At 41.7% G+C, this 27,931-nt stretch overlaps 2 protein-coding genes and 1 long non-coding RNA gene across 4 annotated transcripts in view; 1 reads left to right on the forward strand and 2 right to left on the reverse strand.

Moving 5' to 3' along the window:
• The window catches only part of LOC119165043 (uncharacterized), a 47,085-nt gene extending 35,730 nt beyond the window's left edge, over positions 1-11,355 (forward strand). Inside the window, exons 7-8 of the mRNA XM_075874460.1 lie at positions 58-143; positions 9,621-11,355. Of these exons, the coding sequence (XP_075730575.1) occupies positions 58-143; positions 9,621-10,060 (526 nt within the window). The 3' untranslated portion in view covers positions 10,061-11,355. The remainder of the gene's footprint in view (positions 1-57; positions 144-9,620) is intronic.
• A 1,278-nt stretch (positions 11,356-12,633) lies between these two features.
• LOC119165044 (uncharacterized) lies at positions 12,634-21,653 on the reverse strand. Of its 2 annotated transcripts, XR_012886153.1 has the most exons (3): positions 19,458-21,653; positions 14,485-18,652; positions 12,634-14,448 (listed from the first exon to the last, which is right to left on the reverse strand). XR_012886153.1 is itself a non-coding variant. In XM_037417236.2 (2 exons), exons 1-2 carry the CDS (start codon positions 19,507-19,509, stop codon positions 18,234-18,236), a joined length of 471 nt encoding a protein of 156 aa, XP_037273133.2. In that variant the 5' UTR covers positions 19,510-21,653; the 3' UTR covers positions 12,634-18,233. The 2 variants fall into 2 exon arrangements, 1 of the variants encoding a protein (XP_037273133.2); XM_037417236.2 differs by having other exon boundaries at positions 12,634-18,652.
• A 404-nt stretch (positions 21,654-22,057) lies between these two features.
• On the reverse strand, positions 22,058-26,894 carry LOC142771783 (uncharacterized). The gene is made up of 2 exons (XR_012886154.1): positions 25,477-26,894; positions 22,058-25,268 (listed from the first exon to the last, which is right to left on the reverse strand). It is a non-coding gene; the product is annotated as an uncharacterized LOC142771783 (long non-coding RNA).
• Between the last annotated feature and the right edge of the window lie 1,037 nt (positions 26,895-27,931).

Consider the following 27,931-nt stretch of genomic DNA (forward strand, 5'->3'; position numbering starts at 1 on the left):
GTTCACCAAGTATTACGGCTAGGTGGCGTTAGCCGCCGCCCGATCTAAACGGTACAGCCACATCCATCCATCCATCCAAGAGGCAGGTTCAACATACATTCGTTACTTCCAGTATATCATCTCCGAAGTACAAGACGCAACAGGTTTGATATCAAAACATGCATGCGAAGCAGCTGGGGCAAGTGGACCTGGCAGACTTCGTGGATGGACTAATTAAAGACAATCATTTGTATATAGCAAATTACCAACGTTGTTCACTGACCTGAGTGATGAACACGCGTGGGTTCTATCTCTTGCCGGTCATAACAGTGCCACAGTCAGCTCGGCAAAACTGTAGGATTAACACAACCACCGGCATGGTGCAAAAGCAACTCTAAAGAACCGCCCATCATTCCAATGCACCGTGTTCCAATGAGTGCTCGCACTGATGTCGATGATCGTAGTGTTTGCGGCGTCAGTGCAATTTTCATTTTCTTGATGCGCAAATGTTAACCTCAAATCAACGCGACTTTAATCAACCTCAAAGCGTCGCAGCAGCATCGCGTGTAAAATATTTTCGAACGCGGTCATATTAGAGGAGCCCTTTAATATCATACTACACGTCGTGGTTCCCCGCGAGCTCGCAAGCGACTGAAGTACACTTCATTCAAATATAGCACACTTTAAAATTCAGTGCTCTACAATTATAAAGCACGAAAGGCGATAACACCTGGAAACACGCGAACATCGTACCAGTGCTGTGTGTGCACTCCTAAACAAATTTTGTATTTCGTTTGGCTGTTTTTCGTTTCTGGGTGCAGGTGTTTGTTCTAATGTGTGTGCAGGTGTGTTTTTAGAGGTTGACATCAGTGGTTAAGCTTTTTTGCCTCTCCTTTGCATATCCTCCGCTCTGACTGCACTCCGGAAACACATTTGCATATACTTTTAGCGCGTTATCGTTTTTGACACAATGAAAACTCCATCGTGATTGCTAGCAGCATGAATAAGTGAAGTTCCCAAGGCGTTTTTGACAGGGCGCCGGCCTCGTCCCGATCTGCACTTAACTATTTTATGAGAGCCAGCTAAGCTCGCTTACCTCAGGAACGTCCTCGTGTGCCCGATGTTAACGTGAAAAAGTGTGCATTTCGCGCTGGTTGCTCAATACTAAAAGCAGTGCTTCACCGCACAGGCACCACTCCGATTCAGCCGAAAGACGACGACCCATGGCAGTGAAGTTCTTTCCTAGACTTTTCTGAGAAGCGACAGTGTATTTTGGAGCGATCCATTTAGTTTGGATTTCTTCGCCCGTTTTTTCGCGGCGTTTCGGAGGCCGATAGATCAAATGCTGTGCGCGTTTGTCGCGCGAAAGATCGCATCGCGCAAGCCGCGCGGTCTGTGTGAAGCAGTTTCACTTTCGCAAAATGTAGCGGACGCAGCTTCTCTGATCCTTGTGAAAACTCGGGATCGCGGTATACACCGCCTATATGCTTGCCGAGATATGAAAAAGGACGCGCCAGCGAAGGCCGCCCCGATAGTGAATCGCCAAGTTATCAACGTGATCGTGGGATGAAACTTAGCCCTGTCCAAGCATACATAAATAGAGGTCTTCAACACGTGTGGGAACTTTATGTAGGAATGCTTTTTGATGCAACTGTTTCAAATGTATTTTTTATTAATGTTCTAGATATATTTTCTAATGCAAGGCAGCTGTGACGCTTTACATTTATGTGCGAGGTTCTTAACAACAGTTCTTGTATGTCGTTGCGGTTTTAATCTTGCCTAAGAATAAGGGGTTTGCTGCGCCAACGAGTTCATGCATTCACTCTTCTAACTCTTCAAGTGTTTTTGCAAAATATACACAGCAAATTTAGTGACATACTATGCATGGTACATCTGTAATATTTGTGAATTCCTCATAATCAGCTTTTTTGTTGTTGTTGTAGAGTAATTTTGTTGTCTCTTATTTATCCTTCCTGTGTGTTGCTTGTGTTTCGGCATCAAATGAAACCTGAACAGCAGCAAGCATTCGTAATGGCAGAGAGTGCATACTATACAGTTATTCCCATTGAGAGGCCCACATATGCGTAGTACTACTAAACAAGATGCATGCACCTGTAAATGGTGACAATTGGAGGGCACACATGTACTATATCACTGCAAATGCTTGCCGCTGTTCAGTTTTCATTTGACGCCAATAGTACGTTGTGTTGTGTACCGTGTATTGTGAACCTTATCTAGCTGACACTGTGTTCCTTGTGTATAGCTTCCATTGTGTAACTGGAGCGTCTTAAATTGTGTAGCTTGCTATGAGTACCCTGTATTGTTTACCTTACATTGTGTCTGTTGTGTAGCTTTCACTCAATATTTTTTTTTGTCAGTACATACCAATTAGGCCATTAAATATTTCTATTAAGTTCTGAACTTCTAGATATAGCTGTTTTTAAGTCTTTTCCAACACTGCGTTCTGTTTGCCAGTTAATAGAGGTGTGTTCCACAATTGTGCACACTAAAATTATGATTATGAGACAGCTGACCAGAGCGGGACAACTTAATATTGATTTTGACAACCCATGGCGTTCCCTTACATGCTCCTAAATTGCAAGTGCACAATCACTTTTGCATTTTTCTGCCATAGAAAATGTGGCTGTCGAGGCTGCGATTCAAGCTCGCTTAGCATTGTAACATCATAGCTGCTAAGCCGCTGTTGTGGCCTGTTTAAAGGGGCCCTGCAATCAATTTTTTTCTGCATACTGCAGTGTTGGAGTGTGTGTAGTGCTGAATACTGAAATGAATGTAAAAAAAAAGTTCCACACCGGTGCACTATAACAGAAATTATCGGAAATTATTATTGAAGACGATAGTCTTCAACAATAACATCTGGGGTTCAATGCCCTGAACCATGATATGGTTACGAGAGACGCCGCAGCGGAGGGCTCCAGAAATATAGACCATGTGGTGTTCGTTAACAAGCACTAACATCGCACAGTACACAGACTTCTGCTATTTCGTCTCAAACGAAATGCAACCACTGTGGCCAGGATTGAACTCGTGACATTTGGGTGAGCGGCCGAGCACCGTAGCCACTGTTCCACTAAGGTAGACAAGTTCATCATCATCATCAGCTTGGCTACGTCCACTGCAGGACAAAGGCCTCTCCCATGTTCTGCCAGTTAACTCGGTCCTGTGCTGGCTGCTGCCAATTTATACCCGCAAACTTCTTTATCTCATATTCCCACCTAACTTTCTGTCTCCCCCTAACCCGCTTGCCTTCTCTTGGAATCCAGTTAGTTATCCTTAATGACCAGTGGTTATCCTGTCTACGTGCTACATGCCCAGCCCAGTTATAAGAAGACAAGTTATAAGTCCTCAAACTTCAAAACGCCTGCAGAGAATATGAAGAAACATTCCTTTCGAATGCCACTCTCCCACTGATGTCAAAGGCAGGTTCATATCTCAACACACCACTTACAAGGACACACCGAACACACTCACCTAGTGGTGATGGTTTTGCAGGGCACTTAATTTCATTTTGCAATTGTTTTTGGAAATTTGGTATTTTTGAAACAGAAATTCCTTTGTGTCTGAGAAAGTATAAAAAGTGCTTTTTATAATTTTTCATGTCCTATAGAACCATTACACGATTATTACACATGAGTTGTCGCCTGTAATAATAGTAACAAATGTGAGAAAACGCCTGAGAAATGTCGTGACTCCTATGTGATGAATCACTTCCAGCCACAAAAGTAGCCGTTGCTTGTCGCTTTAGTGTGAAACTAACGTGCTTTCTTCATTGAAATAAAATTATAACAGCCTTGTTTTTGGCATTGCCTCTCAATGCATTCCATAGTTCAAGAAGAAGTGATGAAAACTACAAGCTTAACTTGTGGCGCCAGGCCCCTTTAAGAAGGGAGATTGAGTCTACTTGGGCTACTGAGTGTTCATTTTCAAAATACTTTTGCTGCCAACTGTGAAGTCGTAGCTTGTGCGCCACACCTGCAATTTATGTTGTAATCGAGGTATCATCTGGTGTTATGGTTGGCAGCGATGTTGCCTCGCATGCATTGATCAGTATGCGTGCAAGGTTCTACCGTACACATTTGCCAACAGCTAGGCTGCACAAGAAGGTTGTTGTCAACATGCAATGTTTTCCAGCCACGGTTTATTTAACAGCTTGACTAAATGGAAAACTTGATTCACCCGAGTGAAAGCTATATAGAGCAAACTTCCGTCCTTGTAAAGTGGATTTGGAGAAATCTTGTCATTTTATGATGAAGCATTTATAATGACTCTTGAACAATTTCACTAGCAATGATTTATTTAAAGAAATTGAGAGAAGATGCTATCGAAAATGTTTTCATAAGCCCAGTGCTTAAATAGTTTTATTCCTCGCCACTAGGGGCAGAGCCAAAATATTTTTTTTTCAGTTGGGGTCTGACAACCTTTTTTGTATTTTCATCTGTGCATTTACATGTATATATATACACACACAGAATATAAAACTTTCAGGGGCATTTGAACCACCAAACAACCCCTCTGGCTGTACCTGCTGGCCATGACCATGCCATTTCACAAACATATGCAGTGCTATCATTTCAACCGAATCCGAAGCAGCATTGTTTCCACTGTTCATGAGGGTGACCCAAAAAGGCATCTCGAGCATTGCAGCTAACTATGAGGTGTGTGTGAATTCTAAGGGGCCCCCTCAGATTAAAAACAACAACGCGAGAGATGACATGAAGTTTTACAAGACAGTGTCTCTTTACTAGCTTTATCGGTCTTTATTGGCCTGAATGAATAGTCAATCTTGATAGAGTTTAAATAAATAGACCTTTCCTCTACCGGTGAAGGTGCAGCAAGCAGCATTCTCATTTTTCACGTGATGCAGCGCATTCACCTCTAATGCTGTTTCAAGTTGATCAGAACACAAATTGAGTCCTGTTCGTCCAAGCCACAAAGAAAAGATTCAGCACCAACTGTGGGGTGCCACTGAGTATTCTCTTAAAGTAATAAGATATGGTTAGATCATACAAAAACAGTAACTGTTGTTAGCTATCACTGTTTCTCGTAGAATCCAAAATCAACTTCTACCTTTGAATAGGTTTAACAATTTGATTGTAAGCGAAATTGACTAGCTTTCACATAGTATTTTGCCGAAGGTCTTGGAGCACCCAAGCGCTAACTCAAGAGTAATTTTGAGTGATGTCCCCATCCAGTCATTCATCTTAAGTAAACCCAAGCTCATTCGTATGGCTTTTTGCATTTATTTTGTACCCATATCCGATTGCATTGCCTAATAAGCCGAGTACCCTTCTAAAACTGCGTAGTCTGTCTGCTGTGGTAGGCTGCGGTCGTCGCATTTAAAAGGAGGTGAAATACTAGAGGTCTGTATACTGTGTGATGTGAGTGCACATTAAAGAACACCAGATGGTCAAAATTTTTGAGCTCTTCACTACAGCGTCCCTCATAATCGTATTGCGGTTTTTGGAAGTAAACCCCCAAATATTAGAAACTATGCATGCATAGGTAGCCCAATAAATAGTAAGTTTTACTATTTCAGGTTGCAGATTTATTTCAGGTTGCAGATTTTACTATTTCAGGTTACTATTTCAGGTTGCAGGTTGCAGATTCATTGGCTCCATCTCACTCAAACAGCTGCTGTTTCCCCCACTACATACTATTTGGTGTTTTACAATGATTTCCATGAATATAGTGAAATGTGAATGTGTTCAAAAGACCTTTTTAGCAAAATAATTCTTGAATATTCTGAGTCATTGAGATGGAGGTTGTCTCCATAATATTTCTCTGAGCATGTACTGGGGGAGAGGGGGAAGGGGTTCAAAAGTTGTATTCCTATGGGAGCGTGGCCTGGGAACTTTTGACATCCCCCCCCCCCCCCCCGCCCCCGTACAATTTATGTAAAAAATTCAAGTGAAACAGAATTGTTTTGAGCCTTTTTTTATTGCTGTGTAGTTGAGCATGACCTATTAAGGTTTGAAGTGTTTAATGTTCCAAAATGACATGCAAGATAAATGACAAATTTTTGGGTGGGTTCTAATTGGCTTGATCTGTCTTAATTTTTTATGTGATTACAATCCAAGAACATAGGTATTAATTACTGAATTTGCCTTTAGTTGAATGTAGTTGCAGCATCCACAAGTTGAGCCTATGACCATGTCTATAGCAAGCATAATAGCCCCTTGCCTGTTCAGAACATAAGCGTTGTGTACATGATTAATATCCAATATCGCATGCAACCCATCTTCATTGAACTATTTTAGTGCTTAAATTTCCGTACTTAAACCTCGCCCATTTTTTCCTCCAGGTTTTACAGACCAACAAATGCAAGACTGCCTGATAATACGAAATGGAACATTTGTGGAAAGAAATTCACATTTAGGTTGTGTATATTAGCAGGTTCGAGTTCCTTCCAAGGTGTTGATGTTTGCATTTTTGCATTATTTGCAAGGTACAAGTGTGATGGAAAAAACGTTCTTCCGAGCACATTCGGTGCAGGGAACAGTGGTAGAATGCTCGAAATAGCAGTCTTTTACCTACCCACACAGATGCCATTATTTAGTAGAGCACGCGAGGTGTGCGGTGTGTATGAAGTGCATGGAGTTTTTGTGATGTCTACAAGTAATTGCTCTAGTTTTCAGAAGATCAGTTCATACGGGAGGATACAAAACTGTAATGAACAGCAGCCATATTGGAGTGCTTAATAGTAAAGTAGTTAGTAAAGTCTAAGGACTTGTTGATACGTGCGAGAAATGCAGAGACGAAGCGTGCTGCCGAGTCTCAATACCAACTAACTTTATTATTTCGTCCACTCGGTGATCGGTTCATCTCTCCCTCTTGGCACTTGACGGATCCTAAGAATTTTTTTTTATGGCAAGTGATTCGTGAAGTGCCATGCACTAATGGTGAGACTATTCGATTGTAACTCACAAAAGTGTTGTAGGGCCCCTCTAATTTTGCATCTGTTGTGTAGAACTGTGCACATTACAGCAATCAAACCTAAAATGCAAATTTGTGCTCGTAGTACGCTACAGCCATGCAAGCTGACGTTTTTGAGAGGGTTGGCCTTCACACCATCTGGGGAATTGGGGGGCCCTTTAAGCTGTCTACGTGTCTCCTGCTGCCAGCTTTTGCAGCCTCATATATAACACATGTGAGAGATGCAAACTATGCTTTCTCTTGACCTTCCCACAGGGTGTAGCTTTAGCACTTAATTGACTCGTCCGTCCCGCAGGTTGCACCCAGTGGCTGCATTGTGCTGATCGACACACAAACGACCCGTCTGGCAGGCAAGAAGGACAATATTTCTCGCTGCCCGGCAAAACCGTGCGCGTTCGTCGGTCGCACACGTGCAGCCGCTGTGGCAAGTCCTTCACGAGGAGGGGCAGCCTGAACGCTCCCTTGCGCATCCACACCGGCGAGAGACCGTATCAGTGCCACCTATGCCCTCGTGCGTTCACGGAGAAAGGGAACCTTGTGTGTCACATTCGGATGCACACGGGGGAGAGGCCGTTTCCGTGCCGCTTCTGCGCGATGACCTTTGCGCATGAATTTTTGCGAAAGTACCACGAGCTCCACGTGCACTCGGCATAAACTCCTGCTCCTTGACGTGCTTGCTACATATCGCTGACGCAAGCCGGTAATGAATGAACGAAAGCCAGAAAATCTTTTAGGGGTGAAGCTTCTTAAGCTGTAGGCTTGTCGGCTGTCACGTCAACCCCTAGTACTGGGAGTGCTCACGAAATGGCACTGCTGTGCTCACTTCACTTTGATGTGCAGAAGACAGAGAGACAGACGGTTGGCCATCTTTGATGATGTACGGGGCAAGATTCACAAAAGATTCACGGTTTTACCAATGAACCTCCAGAGCTTCGCCGACTCATCATCATTCACTCCGTGGATATGCTGCGATTTTTTCCCAAGGGGCTCATTTTTCATTAGACAACAAACTTATTCCAATGGACAATTAGGCAAAGGAAAGTGTAGATAAAATTAATGATTGTTAACTGTAGTGTTATAATGATGACGTAAATGGAAATGACGGGAATCAAAGCAGATGTAAGGACTCCTTTTTCGCCAGTGCAATCCGAACCCACAACCTTTGAATTGTTGTTGGTTCGAGTCCCACCTCCTCTGCTGCTACCCTCGTATAGTCTGTACATAGACGTGCACCACGGCATTATCTTTTTGCTCTGTATTAATTATGATAGAATTCCAGTCATTGCAACGCTGTTGTGGGTGGCTTGCCAAAATTTTATATAGCTTTTTGTTTTTTGTTTCTATCTGCGTTTTGAGATCCATGAGCTACAAGCTTGCCTTGTGATAAGCGTACAGGTGTTTTCCCGGAAATCAGGTAAAACACACAAAGTGAAATTCGGTATTATGCATTCAATCCAAGACATCACTGTTCAAGAAATGATGAACTGAACAAATTATTCATCATTTGTGATGCATTATGTGACATTAATTTTTTTTTTTTTTGTATATGCATGCCCAGTGAGCAGGTTAGCAATGCTTCTTACCTGGTGCTATGTTGACTTATGTTAAAGTGGTACAATGGGTGACTGGCTGTGAAATGAAGTTAATGAAAAAAAGTAGGGGGGGGGGGGGGGGACGGGACAGGACCCGCATAGGCGTTGCCAAGTGGGTTTCAAGCTTGGATGCATGCAGCAACCGCCTCCACATTAACAATTAGAGTCTATTCAACATTTGACTACCCTGTGGTTTTTACAGCAGGCTTGTCAAGCCCTCTCACCATTAAAAGGTAGAGATAATTTGTTGTTTATTTTCCATGGCCGAATGACATCATATCCCAGTTGACCGAACCATCATGCTGACATCAGAAGGTGTGCTTTGTGCTGTTTGAAACAAGGGCTGCATTTTTTTTTTGTAGCCAACTTTCGACAGTGTACAAAGATAAGGGCTTGACACCCCTAAATGCTTTGCAATTGTCTTTGTTGAAGGTGAGAACTCTGGCATGCTTGCCCACACTCTTATCAGCACCGAAGGTTTTGAATGCATTACCACTGTTCTGTTTCACACGTGGAATGCAAGACGGGTTATAAAACAGTTGCAAACCTCTTGACAATACCTGCACAAAAGCACTGTACAAACGTTATCAAATAACGAATGTTTTCAAAGAAACGCAAGAATGCACAATTTCTAAAAACTGGCTAATTTCTTTTTGACAACAATCACTTCAAGAACTCGCAGACCTGCACTATACAGACAACAGACTTTATAAATAGCACACATAGCACCATTTTAGATAATGTGCTTTAAGAATACAAAGGAGCAAGATTTTTTTACCAAGCAATCAAACAAGTGCGTGACTAATACCCCTTTATTATTTTTTTAATGCAGAGAGCTTCCATGATCTCCCTTAAAGGTTGATTGAGCTGTTTGATAGTAAAGATCGTATTGTTAAAACAAGGAGTGCATGAACACGCGTGGCAATGCATTGCAAAATGTTGCAAAACATTCTGATGATTTTCTGACAGTCCTCTTTTTAAAGTTCTTGTCATTCTTCGTGTTTCACGATTCTGGCTACAAAGAAACTAGCTGAAGTCTGTCCGATTTGTGGTTATTTTCTGTTTGCTAAGAACGTGCCATTCTGACTTACGCAGACACCGCCGCTACCGATCGTCATCCGGGGAATCTGTCTCCTCCCGACTGGCGAAATGAAGGTCGCCAGTGGCGCAGTCTCACGTGTAACTTCGTGACAGCTTCCCGACCAAACATGCTGGACCACCAAAAAATGCACAAGGGCGAGCGGCCGTACAGGTGTGGCTTGTGCAGCAAGGTCTTCACGCGGAAAGGCAACATGGTTGTGCACTTCCGAAACCACACCGGCGAGAGACCCTTTCCGTGCCAGCTCTGTCCTATGGCCTTCACCCAGAAGAAGATCCTCGAGGCACACATTCGAACCCACACGGGCGAGAAGCCGTTCAAGTGTCGCTTTTGCTCAAAGGCGTTCACGCACAAGTGGCAGATGAAGAAGCACGAGCAAGTGCACTCCACTAGTGCGTCGAGTGCTCAACCTCAATACTCGAATGGTCCGGGCTAGGAGCGAGTCGTGGGATGAAGGACCCACACCCACTCCTTTGCTATATACTCAAACCTCACTATAATAAAGTTGCATCTTAGACGAATATAAGTTCGTTATACCCAAAAATTTGTTACTTTTGGATACAACGTTATTGCTATTCAACGTTGATATAACACTATATGTTATTTTTGGATGTAAAAAGGTTTATTTCTAACACTAGAGCTATCACAAAGGCTAGTTTTCATTTACTTCATTATAACCGGCATTTCCTTATATCCGGCTTCATTATGACGAGGTTTGAGTGCATAAATGTGATCTGTGCAGTCAAAAGTCAATGGAAATACTGGATAGTGTGGGCAAGGGAAAGTGAATGTGCAAGTACATAGATGAATAAAATTGTAATGGTGCACAAGTGTAAGTTTGTTCCCACTAATTTTGGCAGCCTGTGACTTAACTTCATCCTTTGCCATAACCTTTTAAAACCTTTTCAATCAACCTTTTAAAAGGTTTTCTTGAACTCATATAAAAAAAAGTAATCTTGTTCACCGTACTTGTTCACTCCCTGTACTTTCACACTCACCAATAAATAAATTATCAATATTACCAGTCTTAAGTGAACAAAATATACACATAGTCATACTTACTGTAAAGAAGTTGGGCTCTTATGATTAATTACTAATACTTTTCTGTCCAGAACCTTTGCTCACCTTTGGGATATAGTGGTATTAAAATATTTTGCCAGTTTTGACCGCCATGAATGAAGAACAACCAAGCAAGAAAAACTCATCACGTCTTTTTTTTTTTTTTTGCAGCTGATAACCTGCCCAAGTCTTTCAGCAATATTTGGGCAGCATGTTATTTCCAACAGCAGACCATCTATTGGTTTTCTGGCCCGAGATTCAATGTAAATGCTGGTGAAGTGAAAATAACTGCTACAGTGCTACAGATAATGCATTAACAAGTGAATTGCGGGACGACATTGTACTATAAAAAAGCACCATTATGTGCTCACAATAAACGTTAAGAGCTGTGCAGGTACCTGTAAGCCGCACTATTCGGTCAAACCACTACACTCAAGCGTCATTACAACAAAGTTGCATATTACATGAAGTAAGTTCGTTATATCTACAAATTCATTATAAAGGCATATTTCTAACATAGTGCATATTGCAAGACTGTTCTCTTTTACTTCGTTATAACTGGTATTACGTTATATATGGGTTCTTTATATTGAGGTTTGAGTGTATATACCTAAAATATCGCCAATTCGACATTTATGAGTAAAATGTCTGATGAATAAAAGCTATTAGCACTTCCTCCATTCTTGCGGACAATTGTTATTACACCCGTAGTGTGGGCTGAAATAAGTGCATAGCATATGTTGACTTTTCTTTTAAATGCGAGGCATTTCTTAGCCAACTTCGGTGACTTTGAGCATATCTATCTATCTAGCCGCTCTCGTTTTGGTGCTCTCGTGGTCTTAACTTGGAGTGAACCAAAATTAACATGGGAGGGTAAGATGGTTTGACGAATATGACACGCTGGTCAAGACATGAATAACGTCACAATGCCGTCTCGTACGTCATCAAACACTTCCTGTCAGGCAGTGGCACATACCCACGGGCAAATATGTGCCGCTGGTATGCGGGTATGTGCCACAGGTGATTGACACTTAGTATCTACCCAGAAATGACGAGAACACACATGGGCAAGTTTAACGTGTGAGCATTAAGAAATAACGGAAATCGCTGGCGTCGACCCGACGAATGCAAAGACTAAATGTCAAGGTCCCAGCTGGAATCGAACCGAAGCATTCTGCGTGGCAATGAAGCATTTTACCACAGAGCGACACCAGGTCTCGGAACTACTTTTCAAATAGACAATCTTCGTGAAACATCAATAGTGGTTGCAGTGCTGCCTACCCAATTTCATAAACATTACACATGTGTGCCTTTCATACATCCGTCACATCAGGTCAACATCAATTGTGGTTAGTTGCCATGCGCTGAAGTTGGTTCATGTGGCAGTGTTCAGAGCCAGCATCTTCGCGAGCATCAGCACTTCATACCATCTTCTGGTGTTGCTAATACATATTTTCCAGTTAGCATCGTTTCACAAGTGCAAATAATTGGTTATATAAACATCTGCAACTCTTCAACATATGTCTGTGCATGCAGCATTTGTACATATATTTAGAATCATTTCATGACGTGTCACACAATAAAAAATTTGCAACACGGTCACCTCAACTACACATGCTTTGCATAACGTCAATTCCCAGGTATGTGGGATCTGCCGAATTTTTTTTTTTTAAAGAAGTGCTGGCACAAGTACTTTACCAATCCTTTTCAGAGTGAAAAGACTGAACCGCTTAGTATTAAAAAAGAAAAAAAAAAAACAATTTCACACTCACTATTAAAAAAAAGTTCAATGCTTTTTAACTTTTACGTCGTCATGAACACTAGGTACAGCACTGAAACCAATGGCCAACATAGTTTGTGTTACACATATTTCAAGGCTAGACTCACAATGCAATCGTGTACACAAATGTGCAACTACACTCGATCACAAATGAGACGAGACAAACAGGGTGGCATGTTCTCAGTTACTCTTTACTCAAAACATTAACCGTCTATGTATACAACATGTTACATGACACACCATCCGCTTTACAAGGTGAAACACATGCAGTAGCATTGTAATGTTAGCAATGTTAAAATAAATACGAAGTTTTTATATGCGTGGCATCTATACAAGTCATTGCCACGAAATCAGCCAGTAGATAACTGTGGCTCTTGAACTTTCAACAAGTGACCCGTTGGCTTGTGAAAAAGTTGAGCCTATCTTGAGTATGCTAATTTCCTTTAAAGTACACCAGAAATAAATGTTGACTCGATTTATATTAGAGATAACTTTCCAAAAACTTCACAATGTGAAGCTCCACAACTTCACAACATAGTGCGTAATCCTGAATGTTTCTGCTTGCCTTTTGTGCCATTCGTTACTTCATCAGTTACGTCATCATTTCACAGTAACCAGTGCAATGGCAGAACTGTGGCATCCCTCATCAAATGGCTATTCATCTAGGGCTGTTCGGCATTCTAGTTTGCGTGGAATCAAGTTCTAACCACCTATGCGAGCGAAAAGATTGTGCTCCAGCTTGCTCAAGCTGTCAAAGGATTACATTTTTGAAACCAAAAGCACGGTCACAAGATGAACTGTGCTTCAAACGTAAAAAAACCAATTGCTTGAAAAGAAACAAACTTGGCTTTGCTAAAGATAATTTCATTCATTCTGAGGCCATAGCGCTCAAAAAGAGAGGAACCAAGCAAGTACTAAAGCCTCACCGATTGTACCGAACCGACGGGCCTAAAGGTTGGTAAACTTGTTCAGCTGATACAAGCGCAAAGCAATCGGACAGAACATAAAGCATGTAACCACTACTGTACGAATTGATGAGCACAGGAAGCATAAAACACATAAGTACTGGTACTGATACGAGAAGATGATTTCCGAGACATAATGCTGCACTTGCAAAATGCAAGCGTACAATGTTGTCATGCTTGCCGCTCTCTGTCTCTTGGATATGAATGCATGAACAGAGACTAACAGAGAGCTGGGCTTGTTGGCAAGTATTCATTCTCAAAAACCGGGTTAACAGACACGGACACAGGAAAGAAGTCAAGACGCCACAAATGGCATTTGTGGCGTCCTGACATCTTTTCGTACTTTGTCTTTTAGCATGAACATAACAGCGACTACAGGTTTAAGACTCCCGACGAAAGAAGTTTCACAATGTTTTCCACATTTTAATAGTAAAACTGCATGCGCTAACAGGTAAGCCTTCTGCACCAAAAAAGAGTACCACCAATGCCGCTCCCTCTAAGTGGTTATTGCAATGTTTGGCTCAATAACTCTTATAGTAAACACTGCAATTCTCCTTTAATAGATTTTTCCCATGGAGGAGGAGTCTCAAATTTAGCTCAGCAAGCTGGCCGCAGTCACATAATTTGATCCCTCAATGGCCAGGGAAGTGGAGAAGGTAGCAGTGGGTAGGGGGAGCCTGTGTAATTTGCCAGCAAGCACTGCTATTTAAACTGACAAGAAAAAAAAAAAAAAAAACTTTCCCCTATCTCTCATACAGGTCATTTCCCAAGGAGACTTGGTGTCAGGATTCCAACATTCTGATCAACAAAATGACTCCAATCTGGGCACCAAGAGAGCGCGTGTAACTTTTGTTTCACAGTTGTTTGAAAACAAGGCGAACACATCGGATGACTCACGAGTTACCTCAATAAAAAATCGAACTGCCATATCAGAAACGGCTGACAGCAAATAACCCTTTGATCACCAAAGCATCAATAATTTGAAAACAGCGCATACGAATACGCATACAACCGGTGCACCTTTAAGGGCCACATCTCTGTACACTTGCCGGTGACCTTTAAGGGCCACATCTCTGTACACTTGCCGGTGGCATTTTTTTTATGCCGGGGTCCACCAACACTTCAGTGACGTATTTCCATAACAGGAATGATGTCGAAAAAAATATGCAAGATCAGAAGACAAAGAGAAAAGATTCCGCCAGCGGGAGTTGAACCCATGATTTCTGGGTTCTCGACAATGGAAGCCGGGCACACTATCCCCTGCGCCACGATTATAAGCTCTGTATGCTTGAAAAAATACACCTTTTATATCAACCGCCGTCCTCTCACTGCGTTCTTGTTAAAGTGTAGAAATGTATCATGACTGTGGCATCCACGATTACTTCAACGCGTCATTTCGAAGTGTCTGTATCATCCGGCACGTTTTTTATAGGAGAAGTGCAATTCTGTAAACACCCTAACACACCTACAAGTCACGACCTTACTCCAAGCATTGGCGTCACTTATAGTATCTATCTATACCAAACTTAGCTCTGAAACCTCAAGAACTCACCCGTTTCCCCTGGACGTAACTGCGCGTTGCCCTCTTATGCTCGCCCCACGAATTCGCAGCCGGTCGAAGGGAACAGATGACGCATGTTGTGTTTCTCTCTGGCCGGGCAGTAGAGCCGCGAGTAGGTGACCTTAGCTTTAGTTCGGCGCCCAATCAGTCAAGCGCTTCCTGCTGTGACTTCGCTTTCCTTGGTTTCATTCTCACTGTTAACTACTACTACAGCTACCATAGGTGTCTATGACTACAAGGGTTTGTTTAATCATTCACGATGGACGTTAGTCATAGGGATGTTATTACTAAAAGTCAACATGGATGCACCCACCTTAAGTGGTGCTATAGCTGTAAAACACCAGTAGATTTCGCGTAAGCTCTCTTGTATCAATGTACAGTAAACATTAAACTACTTCTGTAGAAACACGTTTTACTTTCGTGTTTTACTGATTCCTGTGACGGAGGGATCAACTATGTTTTTTTTAATGCAAAACATTGAAATCTCAGAGTTAAAAAACTCTACATTTATGTACAATAAACACAGTAGTGTTTTCGTGGCCTCTGAAATACCGTCAAACCTTATTATAACAAGGTTGCATCTTACATGAACATAAGTGGATAGGGAATAAGTGAATCCGAAAATTCGTTATGAATGTATATACCTACCACTATATCTACTGCAAGAGTATTTCTACCGCAAGAGTATATTTAATTTACTTCGCTATAACTGATATTTCGTTATATCTGGGTACATTACATCGAGGTCCGAGTGTACATGCACAGTGAACACCACTCTCTCTCAAGTCCATGCGACACACAATAGCACAGCGGTTAATGCTTGTACATATCTGCACATATCTGAAAACACACAAGCTTGTCTCTCTTTGGCACAGTTATGGGCAAGGTTCCTTTAGTTTTCTGGTGGCAAAAGAAAGCCTGAAGATATTGAAGCGGTCTGACGACAACAAACTAAATGATGACTCAGCCAGCGAGGCTACAAAAGTGTAAGAAGAGGAGGCATGATCTAGGAAGAGTACTGTCAAATAAAGGCAGTCAAACAAAGGCTAAACCATGCCAATTTCGAAAACGAGAAAGCTATTTCTTTCTCTCGTTCAGTACCTTTCCTCAAGGTGCTGTCTCTTCCTCACTACTTATTCGAAAAGATGCGAACAATGTCAGCATTAAGAGTTGAACCTATCAGAATTTTGCCCATTTTGGCCGCATGCAGTTATCGACATTTTTGCAGTTGAAAACACACAAAACAAAGTAAATAATTTGACCGTGCATGACAGTGATGCGGGAAAAGGCAGAATGGAGAATGGACAAGTGACTGCCTGGGGCGGATGCAGCCACTCATTTCAGGAAGGTGAGGGGGGGGGGGGGGGGTCGTTTAAGGTAACACTAGAGAGGGGGGCGTGGTCATGAATTTTTGTTTTTACTAGCAAAAAAAGACCACTTTGTAGCATAAATACTGTTAATGTGTGCTCACAATGGTTTAACTCATTTGTCCTAATTGGTTATAGGAGGCGGACCACGAACACTGAATTGAAAGGGGGGGGGGGGTAATCGCCCCTACCACGCCCCTCTGGATCTGCTACTGGTGACTGCACGGCAAAGCAGAATAGGAGACGATTCTCAACTGATATCTGTCGTATATGAACCAATTGAGAGCTTATTTACTAATGATGTCATGTGAACCGACAGTTCGCATCACGAATCTTACAAAAATCACTGGGGAAATGGCAGAGGAGGATAATGCACTCACTCTCTGTATTTTCAGAGACTTGTTAAGGCCCTTTAACAACTGCCTATGGTTAATAAATGTTGTGATTAGAGCAAATTAGATTACACATGCAAAATGAGACAAAAATTCAGGAAATCATTTTTCAGACACATCCTGCTTCAAAAAAAAAAAAAAAAGAAAAACACACACACACATGCGCACACCTAAGCACACATTTAGGTGAAGTGGCAATTGCATAATTTAGGAAGTGAAAAGGCAGGAATAGAGAGCCCATACAGAACAGCAGAGAAAAAAATGCAATTATGTCGGCCTTTTAATCATATGATTTGTTTTTATGCATTTTTTATGCTGAGTTCCCAGCAACTTGCTCGCCATTCTATTGATTTATGTTGAAAAGGACAAAACTGCACATTCATGCAAATGCACAGCACCATATTACAGAGAACCTAAGTCTTGTCACAATTGTATTTGTAGCATGCATTCAAAACAAAAAGAAAAGAGAATAAGATGGAGAAGTATGCATGCAAGATAACAGCCTTGACTGGGAAGGCTGAATAATTATGCAAGCAGGGGTCACAATCCAGGAAATTTAACGGGTGTTCTTTACAATATGCATATCGCTGCACGTACACTTGCAAAGTTAATCGAAGTGTCAACACCTAGGCAAGCTAAGTGTGTTACCCCCATATTCAGAAATGCTCCTTGACTTGAACGTGACTGGAAACCACCTTTAATGAAGCGCATTTGAAATGCGTCTGTGTGTTTGTGTTGCCTTGGCACCACCTAAAGGTGACACGTTCAAAACACGTTTGTGCTGCATTGAAGTCGGTGGCAAGTCAAGTTCAAGTCAAGCAGCGTTTCTGAATACGGTGGTTAGTTTTTTCTGCAGCTTTCTGCTGCTTTCCTGTTAAAGAGGAGTCGCAGCTGTCATTTTGCGTAGAACCCATGCTCTATGAATGAGCTAGAAAGAATAATAACAGTGTCTTTAGCATGAGATTGCAAATGTTTCACAGCTCCAGATAAAGCTAAGTGAAGGAAAATTAGTGCTTCTTTGTTTTCAAGATACACCCCAGTCTCATAAAATCATGCGCTCACCGGCAGTAAAAGACATTTTCACAGAAACACAACACAGTTACCTCCGTACATTCTATGGGCACTACACACCCAGAATTGTTCCAAGGATATCTTCAACACCCCTTTCTGATGAGCATGTCAGCACGACAGTGATGATGTTACTGTATCCGGCTCAACACTCACTGGCAGTACAGGCCTGAATGTCTTCCTAGAGTATGAATTGCGAGCCTAATAGTTCCGATTCAAAAAACCTAGTCACGAGGTGCAAGACCACTGTGTGGGCTATGCACGACCCTCCATTTCCCGTTTGTGCAGGCTGAAAAAGCCCGCTTGTTCGAATACATTGCTGAGCAACGTATTCCCTCCGCATGTGCAGCACTTGCGGGACTAGATAAGGCATTTCGTGCCACCGGATTACATGCGCGTCGTCGATGACGAGCCAGCTCAACCAGAAGTGCCGGCACTCTGCTGCTCCCCTGATTGCATGTGCACCCGCATGTGTCGGTTGTAGTTGCCCTTCTGCGAGAAGCCCTTGAAGCAGAGGGGGCATCGGTACGGTGTCTCCTTGGTGTGCGACCGCAGGTGTATTTGAAGTTGGGAGTGAAAGCCGAAGCTCATGGGGCAGACGTGACAGGCGAAGGGCTTTGGTGTCCAATGACCCTGCGTTCCAGCCACGTTTGGGGCATTGCTCGTCCCACTTCCTTCGCCCAGCTGCTGAATGACAGGCTCGCCGGTGGTTGCAAAGTCGGCCGCTCTAGTGCCAATGCTATGCATCGGCAAATCGCGCTGGCTGGCACCTGGCGCGCAAGGTCCTACGATGTCTACAGTCCTGTGGAAAACTGCTGGGTCGAAGGGTGTGCATACTGCAGTTAGAAAGGGAGAATCAAATGCTCGTGAGTTCATCGAAAGAGTTAGATCTCAACAGAAGCAGCACAAGCCAGAGCTGCCTAAAAGTCGGATACAGAGAAATCAACACCAGTTATAGAAGTCTGAAGTGAACAAGAATTTGTAGCAGTATGGTGCATAGGAACAAACTGGCTGGAGTCACCTTTGTTGCACTGAGTCTCTAACACGAAACATACAGCAGACTACGAATTGGTGAAATTTTTAAGGCAGAAAACGAAAGAAATTTTCATTTATAAAAACCAAAACTTTTTGGAAATGGAACCATGAAGGTAAGCTTCAAAGAATATTTCCTGAAGAAGGTTATTAAAAGTACAATCAGAATGAAGTTTGTCACTACGAGGAAAACAATGAAGTAGTGCTCTAGAGGATGAAAAACAGCGGTACTGGCTGCTTGGAAACTCCCCCTGTAGTAAATATATTAGTAACATTTTGGCCATGCTGGTAACACATCTATTCAGAAAGTCATTTTTGAAGAGGAGTGACAACTCAAGCAAAAAAGTTTCCACATTTATAATGCACTGCATCTGCAGACCCGCACAGCTTCGTAGTTGGGCCCTCGTATATAAAACCAAAATACGAACAACTAAAGCTTCTCATGCCTCAAAATTGACTATTTCAAAGAACGCCACATTGACACTGAAGGAAAAATGAAAGTTGAGCACCGAAAGAAAATTCAAGCTTCCATACGCAGTTCCCCCGAAATTTTATAGTACCGTAAATGCCAGTGAAAAAGACTTGGGCAGCATGCCACCACTTGCTTACCTACGCCACGAGGCGTCATACTTGTGGCTGTGACGTGAGGCGGGACAGGCATCAAAGGTCGACGCTCGGCGGCATTATCTGGCACCGGTGTTATGACCAGAGATGGTGGCCATGCTGCAAGGAAACCATATCATTTATGACACTCAGTGCTTAATTAGAGATATGCTTGGTTACATTTCAATCTGTACCCGACAGATAATGTGCAAACTGTACACACCTTGCGTTATTCAGTTAAGACTGAACAAAAAAGGCCGCTCTACCGACAGAATCGATATGGGCCTGCCATTCACTTGTGAAAGAGTAGCAGTAGCCGATTTCCGCTCGAACCATAAGTAGTCTTTCTCAGCTAATTTGGGTACTACACATAATCAGACATAAAGGTTTGCTGTTGCAACTTAAAGCATTATGTTTAGCTGAGAAGTAATGTCAGAATCACTGGTGAAATTTACCAGGACATTCAATTAAGACCTGTGACCCAAATGTGGGTCTATATGGCGAAGCTAGCCATAATCTTTTTTTTCATTGTAAAGAATTGTAGTCCCACAGACTCTTCGTATCACTTATGGCTGCAACTCAATTCAATAGTTGAACACTGGTGATGCAAGCCTAGCTTAAAAATTACAGCTGATTATCTTGGAAATTTTCAATTTGCCTCATCTTGACAACCCAAACAACCACCTATAAATGGCTGGTACTTCTTTTCCTTCTGAAGTTGTAGCTGCAATTCAAAAATTCTGTTGCAGTTTCAGAGCGAAGATTGCACTACTGGTTCTCTTCACAATCAGTTTGCAAAGAACATTGCTGATAGCAACCCTTTATTTGAATAGCCGCAATATATCTTCCATTGTCAGTGTGTGCTAAATAAAAGAATGTTAGAGGGGCAGGAATACCTCTTCAGAAGAAAAACAAAGTATTGTGCCTCTGTCCCTAGCAGCTAATGCAAATCAGGCAGTTAAGCACCATATCTGTAGAATAACACGCACTGCAACATAATGGAGCTCTCCCAATCTACCAAAAACCGAGAGTTGCCAACTGCAGCTGTGCTATGCGTTAGTGCTGTGACTAATCTTATAATAGCCAATGAACAAATATCGTTATTAAATACTACAACAAATATAAAGTTTCCTGAAAAAAACTAATACGTTGGATCTAATGGTCGTGGATCTCAAATGTTTTGCGTGTTAAAGTTTCTTTCAGCAAGGAGAGTGAGCAGAGTAACTGGCGGTTCCACAGGCATGCAGTAAGCACTCATACAATGGGACAGTCCAATGTTTTAGCACATTTAAGTGATACCAGCCATTTGCTAATGCTCTTTTTTTCTGGTACATTGCCAGATATAACTGCTCACTGCGTACAAGCTTTGCATCTTTGAACAAACAGGGCAGAACAAGACAGCACAGAGGTTTAGTGCAGCAGAAGTTTAGATAGAAATGGCGCTAAAGTCACACAGACAGTTTACTTCGCTGGCACGTTAATTTGAATAACAGGACAATTTGCCAAGATGCTTCCAGGGCTGGCAAAACAAAACTTCTGCCACAAAGAAGCCGTGAAAACTGCAACAAACGAACTTGCAGTTTTAATAATTAAATTTCCCTTGCACAATGTACAATACACCACTGCAGATGCCTTTAAAGACTGAATTACGGAACACTGTTCACCTAGAATACAATGCAGATGTTGCGACCATGACAGACAGAATTGTCAACCTGTGGTATTTCAGACAAAATTAGCTGTAACACTCAACTGTATCCAAAGTTTACAACTTAGACTTTCCTGGTAAATTCTTAAGCTGCTAATCTAAGGAAGTCCTTCAGTTAATTAAGTTACTTTATTAAGTTTCAGTTATTTAGAAAGGAAACAAAAACCAGAACATGCCAGTTTGGGCAATTTAACACAAGCTCTCTCTTTACAACTATCAATGCATAATTAAAGTTTCTGATCAGACCTGGCAGGAGAGGCCCTTCCAATGCGGCGCCACAAGCAGACACCTCACCAAATGCAGTTACTTCAATTACACCACAAACAAACATACAAAAATAACATTGTGAGAACAGCCTAGTCAACACACATGGATTGATTGATATGTGGCGTTTAACGTCTCAAAAACCACCATATGATTATGAGAGACGCCATAGTGGAGGGCTCCGGAAATTTGGACCACCTGGGGTTCTTTAATGTGCACCCAAATCTGAGCCCGTGGGCCTACAACATTTCCACCTTCATCGGAAATGCAGCCGCCGCAGCCAGAATTCAATCCCGCGACCTGCGGGTCAGTAGCCGAGTACCTTAGCCACTAGACCACCACGGCGGGGCAACCAAACAGAGAACCAACAGCAGTACACTTTGTTGCATGCAATGGCATAAACTGTACCTTGACAAGAAATTTTCTGTAGAAAAAGCCTTGCGGTATCCAGCTAGCATTCTGACAAAGCCAGCCCTACCAAGTTTGTTGCATATAATTACAGCCGCCATTGTGCTCACAATGGACACAGCTGATTCTCTTTCCAACATAGATAAATGGAAGCAACATCTCATGGTTTGCAAAATGCTGGCTTCGACTTGTGTTTTACAAGCAATGACTGCGCCATCAACGATGAAAGTACTACAAACGAAGCAACTTTATTAATCACAGATGCTGATCACATTTTGTCAGCAAGATGAACATGTAAAGCCTTCATATTGCTGAGAAAACTTCTGAAAGTATTAAAAGTTGTAAGAGAAAAGTAATAAAATGGAACAATATCACAGATGCTGGTCACACCGAGTCAGCATAATAATGAACATGTGATGAAACCTTCACATTGCTGAGAAAACTTTGGCAAGTTTTAATGAAAGGTTATAACAAAAAGTAATATTAGGAACCATGTCACAGGTGCCAACCACACTGTGTCGTCGCAATGGTGAACATGTGAAGCCTTCACATTGCTGAAAAAACTTCTGCAAGAGTTAATTATCAGTTGTGATAAATGGTAATACTAGAAATATCACAGGGGCTGAACACACTTTGTCAACACAATTACGAACATGTGAAGCCTTAAAATTGCTAGGAAAACTTCTGCAAGCCTTAATTAAAAGTTGTAACAAACATTGATACTACGAATGATATCACAGAGGCTGACCACACTTTGTCAACACAATTACAAGCACGTGGAGCACTAACATAGCTACGAAAACTTCTAAACATCTTAACCTAAACGTTGTAATAAAAGTGATAATGTTACCAATGGTTTAAGGTGCAGGAGTAGTATTGAGCGACGAGGTAAAGAAAATGTAACGTGGTGTTACGGCAATGTTGAATGGGTCGTTACTTCCATGTCTGTTTCTTTATGTACAGCATGAATGTTGTAACATATTATCACATTTTAAATATACCTAATATATGGCACCTTTTCTGTCACAACGACTGCACTATGCTCCTTAGACTCCACCAGAGTCGTATCTTTGGGTAAAAAAAAATAATAATTGCACTTAAATACTGCATTGAGAAATGATAACTTCTGGAATACTTTTTACAAAACAAAATATTTTTGTGATTTATGGCTTTCTAAAATTCTTTTGACAAGCCTTATAGTCGTAGAAAAATCATTTTAAGACAAGATATATGCACTGTAAAGCAAGTACCGATTGCTCACATATTTTGATAAAGCTCAAAATTTATGGAAAAAATCACCGAAAAGTACACCTTGGTAAAATTTCTGTAAGCGTATGCACCAGGAAAATTGCACTGGTTTATTTGAATCTAAAATGTTAAAAATCTGTTTGCTTCATATGTAAACCAAACTTGGCATTCGCATGAGCAATCATGCCCATAACAATAAATTTTCTGATGATCTCCACTTCTGTGATGTTTTGGGAAGCTTCTAAGCAACGAAACTTTCTTTTGTCCGAAATAGCCTATCGATTCATCGTTTACAGTGCAGTGATGAAAAAGGGTCTCGTTTTCCATTTCATCTTGAATGGTAACCAAAATAGCTGGAAAGCTTGATGCGTGATGACTAGTCTTACTACATATTACACACTGTGGCACAAGGAGCACATTGTGAAAAAAAAGGAGATACAAAAAATATCAAGAAACAAAGAGAGAATGGTATGAGATATAGCTGTGACTGAATAAACTTGTCACACATGAAACGAAATTTGCTACACACAGAACTGGCAACCAAATAGTGCTTCACTTCTGTACAAAAGCCAGATCTATGACAAAACTTAGATATTCACATACAAACATAATTAATACAAACATACAATTAAGCACACACAAAGGTAAGCGTAACCTTCAAAAGTGGGTCTCACGCTTTCCCTCCAGCTGAACGAAGAAAATTGTGCTTTGGCATGGCCCATTTGTTTACTTGTAAGATGCAATGTATGACAAAAGATGTCTTCTGGGTTGCTAGCCAAGCAACATTATTTGCTGCCTCCGCAACGTTATGTAATTTAAACTCAATAATAAGGTTGTACAAAACATCACTATTGGACCTGCATACACACCAAACAGCGGCGAAATGTGGTGATCCATCAAACAGCGATATGCGACTAACCCCTAAAGGAGCACTTGCACAAAATTTTGAAGAAAGAAAATGTGAGGTAGTATGTAAAAGCAACTAGCTGGGCTAGTTGGAATGCTTTGTTTTGCGCATTGCCAGCACTCGTGAAAAATAGAAAAAGAAAACCACAAAGAGATGAAAACATCTTTCAGTTCTTTCAGTGCTATGAGATAGACTTGCGCAGACCTCCATACAAGCATGGCCTATAGCATACAAATTGCAAGAACAGCATAAAGCATATTCAACATTAACTTTAGAGTGCACGCTGTGCAACTGGGCATAAAACAAGGCTCATCACAACATCAACATTAACTTAGATTCAATCTACATGAGCATGTCACAAGAATGTTCGGGCCACAGCGTTCTTTACTTAGGCTTTCCGCTGCAGTTGTCAAAGCCGTGCAAACATGACCAGTTATGTTATAATAAAGCCTATCTTCTGTAACTGAAAATATGATTGGGCATTACAGAAACAACTCCAAATAATTTACTGTACCGTGCTCTAGCAAACATGGTTTCCAGCAATAAGAAGTTGTTTATTACCCACATGTTGGAACAGAATTGCCCTATAGTTGTACTCTGTGGAAATGTTCCTATACAATATATTGAATTGTACTGTATACCTCCCTCACCGTATGCCTTTCACGGGGCCTGTGAGGTATTCTCAATTAAATAAAAAAAATACATGAAACTTTTGTGCAAGTACTGCTTCAAGAGTAACACCTCACATGGGAATGACAATGCTTATCGCAACATCAACAGAACCTTTTGCCTAAACAAACAACTAGGGAGACACACCAAGTGCATAATGGCACTGCTTTCAACAGGTCTCTTCACTGAACAGCATTAAAATGTTAATAACAGTTAAGGAAGGTCTACAAAGGGTGAGCTTTATGGACATGAATTGCAAGGGCACTCTTTTTAGGATATGCTTTTGAACAGTGTGGGCATTTGAATGTCTTCTCCAAATGACTTTTGTTCACATGGTCTAACATATTACGTTCACAGGCAAATATTTCATCGCACTCGGGGCACCGAAAGAATGCTCGAGGGCCACTCCGACGAAGCCTTTGAGAATGCTCGGTCTTTTGCTGGGCCTTGTGTTCTCTCTTGGTCTGAAACGACAGTTGGAAGCCGGATGGGTTGCTCTTGTCTGGCCGCCACTCAACACTCGCGTCGGGTGTTGCAATGCCGCTAGGTACAATGGCGGCCCATTCTTGAGAATTTCTGGGACTTGTGGCAGATGATTCGCTGCCGGCTGCCACACCTGTACATCAAAAGAGAGCTCCTGTTGTCGGTTAATGCACACTGATTGAACCGTGCATAACTTTTATGTTATGAAACAAAAAGCCAGAGAACAGATTGAGGAAACCTGACAGATTTGTAGACCACATATTCCACAATTTCACACAGCTCATCCACATAGTTAACATAATCTTAAAGAGTGGCCGAAATGAGATGGGTGGAATGGCTACCTCAATGTTCTCAGTCCAGGAAATGACTGCTTTGGGACAGCTAACTGCTGACAAAAGAGAAAATTCACAATGCGTTATGTAAAGTTTGAATCAATTATGCTATTAAGCTAGCAATGCAGCAGTGGAGTCATGTGCAAGCAAGCAAATTTTGGTATCGAATTCATTAAAAAAGTAGAGTGAGAAAAGAAGAAAAAGTAACAAAAAAAGGAGATATGCCTTTGTTACTATTTTTCGTGAGTTCATTTTCGCATATGGTAAAGATAACTAAAGCTTGGAAACAGTGCCTTGCTGGTCAAAAAAAAAAAAAAAAAGTACTACTGACCTTTCAAGTTTCTATTAAAAGATAACAAAATGAAAAAAGGAAGATATCCTTTGCTAGAAGACAAGCAAACGAAACAGCAATATAGAATGGCTTAGGCAACGGACACAGTCTGGAAGCTTTCATAACATATTGACACGGTGAATTATTCATAAAGAAAGGCAAGCAGTAAATAGACAAGGACACCTTGCCCAATTCCGCCACTGAAATCAACTCTTAAAATTACCAAGCACATATAGAGAACACATTATGCGACATCAATACTGCTATGACCTCGGTTGAATGCAATAAACCACATACTTGCATTAATGACAGAAAAAACAAATAACATTTCACGGCTAAACACAAAGATGGCTGGCTCATGCACAAAAAAATAATAAAACAATGCCTATTAAGGATGCTGCACAACACACACCAGTACTGCCAGGACATTGTTGCAACATGATTAAAGTCAAGTACCTTCAAACCAAAACCACTACTCACTAAATGTACATGCCAATTTAAATTTAATTCATGGAGCACAGGTTAACGTCATCGATGCACTTTGCAAAACAACAGGGGTCTACTTGTTTTGCTAGTACGGAGGCCACATGCACACACACAAAAAAAATTAGCACAGTTGCTGCATGTCACTTTTGCTGTTTTGCATAATCCATGCACACTAGGAGAGTTCTACTACTGCTGTGCACGCAGGCAAATGTATTGCCAGCATGTAGCAATTAAAAAAAAAAAACATGGGGGTCTAACATACGAAGTGCGATATAATTATCAGACACACTGTAGCAAGGGACTCCACATGAATCTTGAACACCTGAAATTTACAAAATATGATTAGTCAGAATCTGATAAATAAAAAAACCAATGAGACACAACATGAAGTGGCATAAAGTGTACTCCTGAAACCACAAGTTCCCAAGCTGATAACACAAGTTCAACATTTGTTCTCTTTCGCACATAGAATCCATCACGAGGCACTTGCATGGTAACACACAAAAACATAATTAGCAAGGGCTTTCACCTTGACTTCACTCTAGATTATAGCAAAATAAAGTGCAGCACACTCCCCCCATGCCCCCCCCTTCATTCAGAAAAAAACACATCCTCGTCAGCCTGACTACCCCCACTGCAGGGCATAGACCTCTCCCCTGATCCACCAATCAACCCGGTCTTGTGCTTTCTGCTGCGGCGTTATACTTGCAAACTTTGCATTCCCAGCAGCCCACCTTCCTTTCTGTCTGCCCCTCATGCGTTCATCTTCTCTGGGAATCCAATCAGTTACCCTTATTGACCAGCGGTTATCCTGCCTATGTGCTACGTGCCCGGCCCATGACCATTTCTTCCCAGGAACCACACGCTGAATACTAAATACAAAACAGAAACAGTCACTGCACAAGGACTCAAAAGGTCCAAAGACAATAATACAAGGATACTCTAAATGCCCATTGATGCTCATAGTTAATTGTGAATGTCAAAGCATTGATGCTCAATCGAATGCCTGAGTCGGCAAGCAACAGTTACATGCAGCACCATTATAATGAATGTCTTGTGGCCAGAACAAGAAAGCAGCGGTGGCCACTTACGTTGGCAGTTGCACGCAGCAGCTAAGCAAAGTGGGACAAGTGAGAGCGAACATACCACTCACGTGCAATTCTTCGTACATCGCGTCTCTGTGTACTCTGCTTGGACTGAGATTTCCATCACCAAGCCAGGCGTGATAACTGTGGCATAGAAATTTCAGCCCAAATAGCATGAATCACAAAGCAGAGTTTAGAGACCTGCTATGCAAGAGGTGCTGTTATGAACGAGTGGATAAGGCACTCGGTTTCTTAGAGTGGTGTTGTAGGTTCAAAAATTTCTACGGCTGATACCTTTCTCTTTGAATGTGTTCATTTTTGTGTACACTAATTATCTTTACAGCAATTATTGACGTGAAGTAAGAATGCAAGCCAGAGCTTGCTTGGCGAAGCTGTACACGAATAACAGTCTTCCAAGAGCACATGTGAGAGTGATGCGGCATAGTGACTGTGCTCTCTCTTCTCACATTATACTTCATGTATTATTGTCATGCGCATGCTTCCATGTAGCTTAACTCGGTGGAAGCACACACGACACGGCATTGCAACCAAAGGGAATCCA

This window comes from Rhipicephalus microplus, chromosome 9 (assembly GCF_043290135.1).
Source record: "Rhipicephalus microplus isolate Deutch F79 chromosome 9, USDA_Rmic, whole genome shotgun sequence".
NCBI lineage: Eukaryota > Metazoa > Arthropoda > Arachnida > Ixodida > Ixodidae > Rhipicephalus > Rhipicephalus microplus.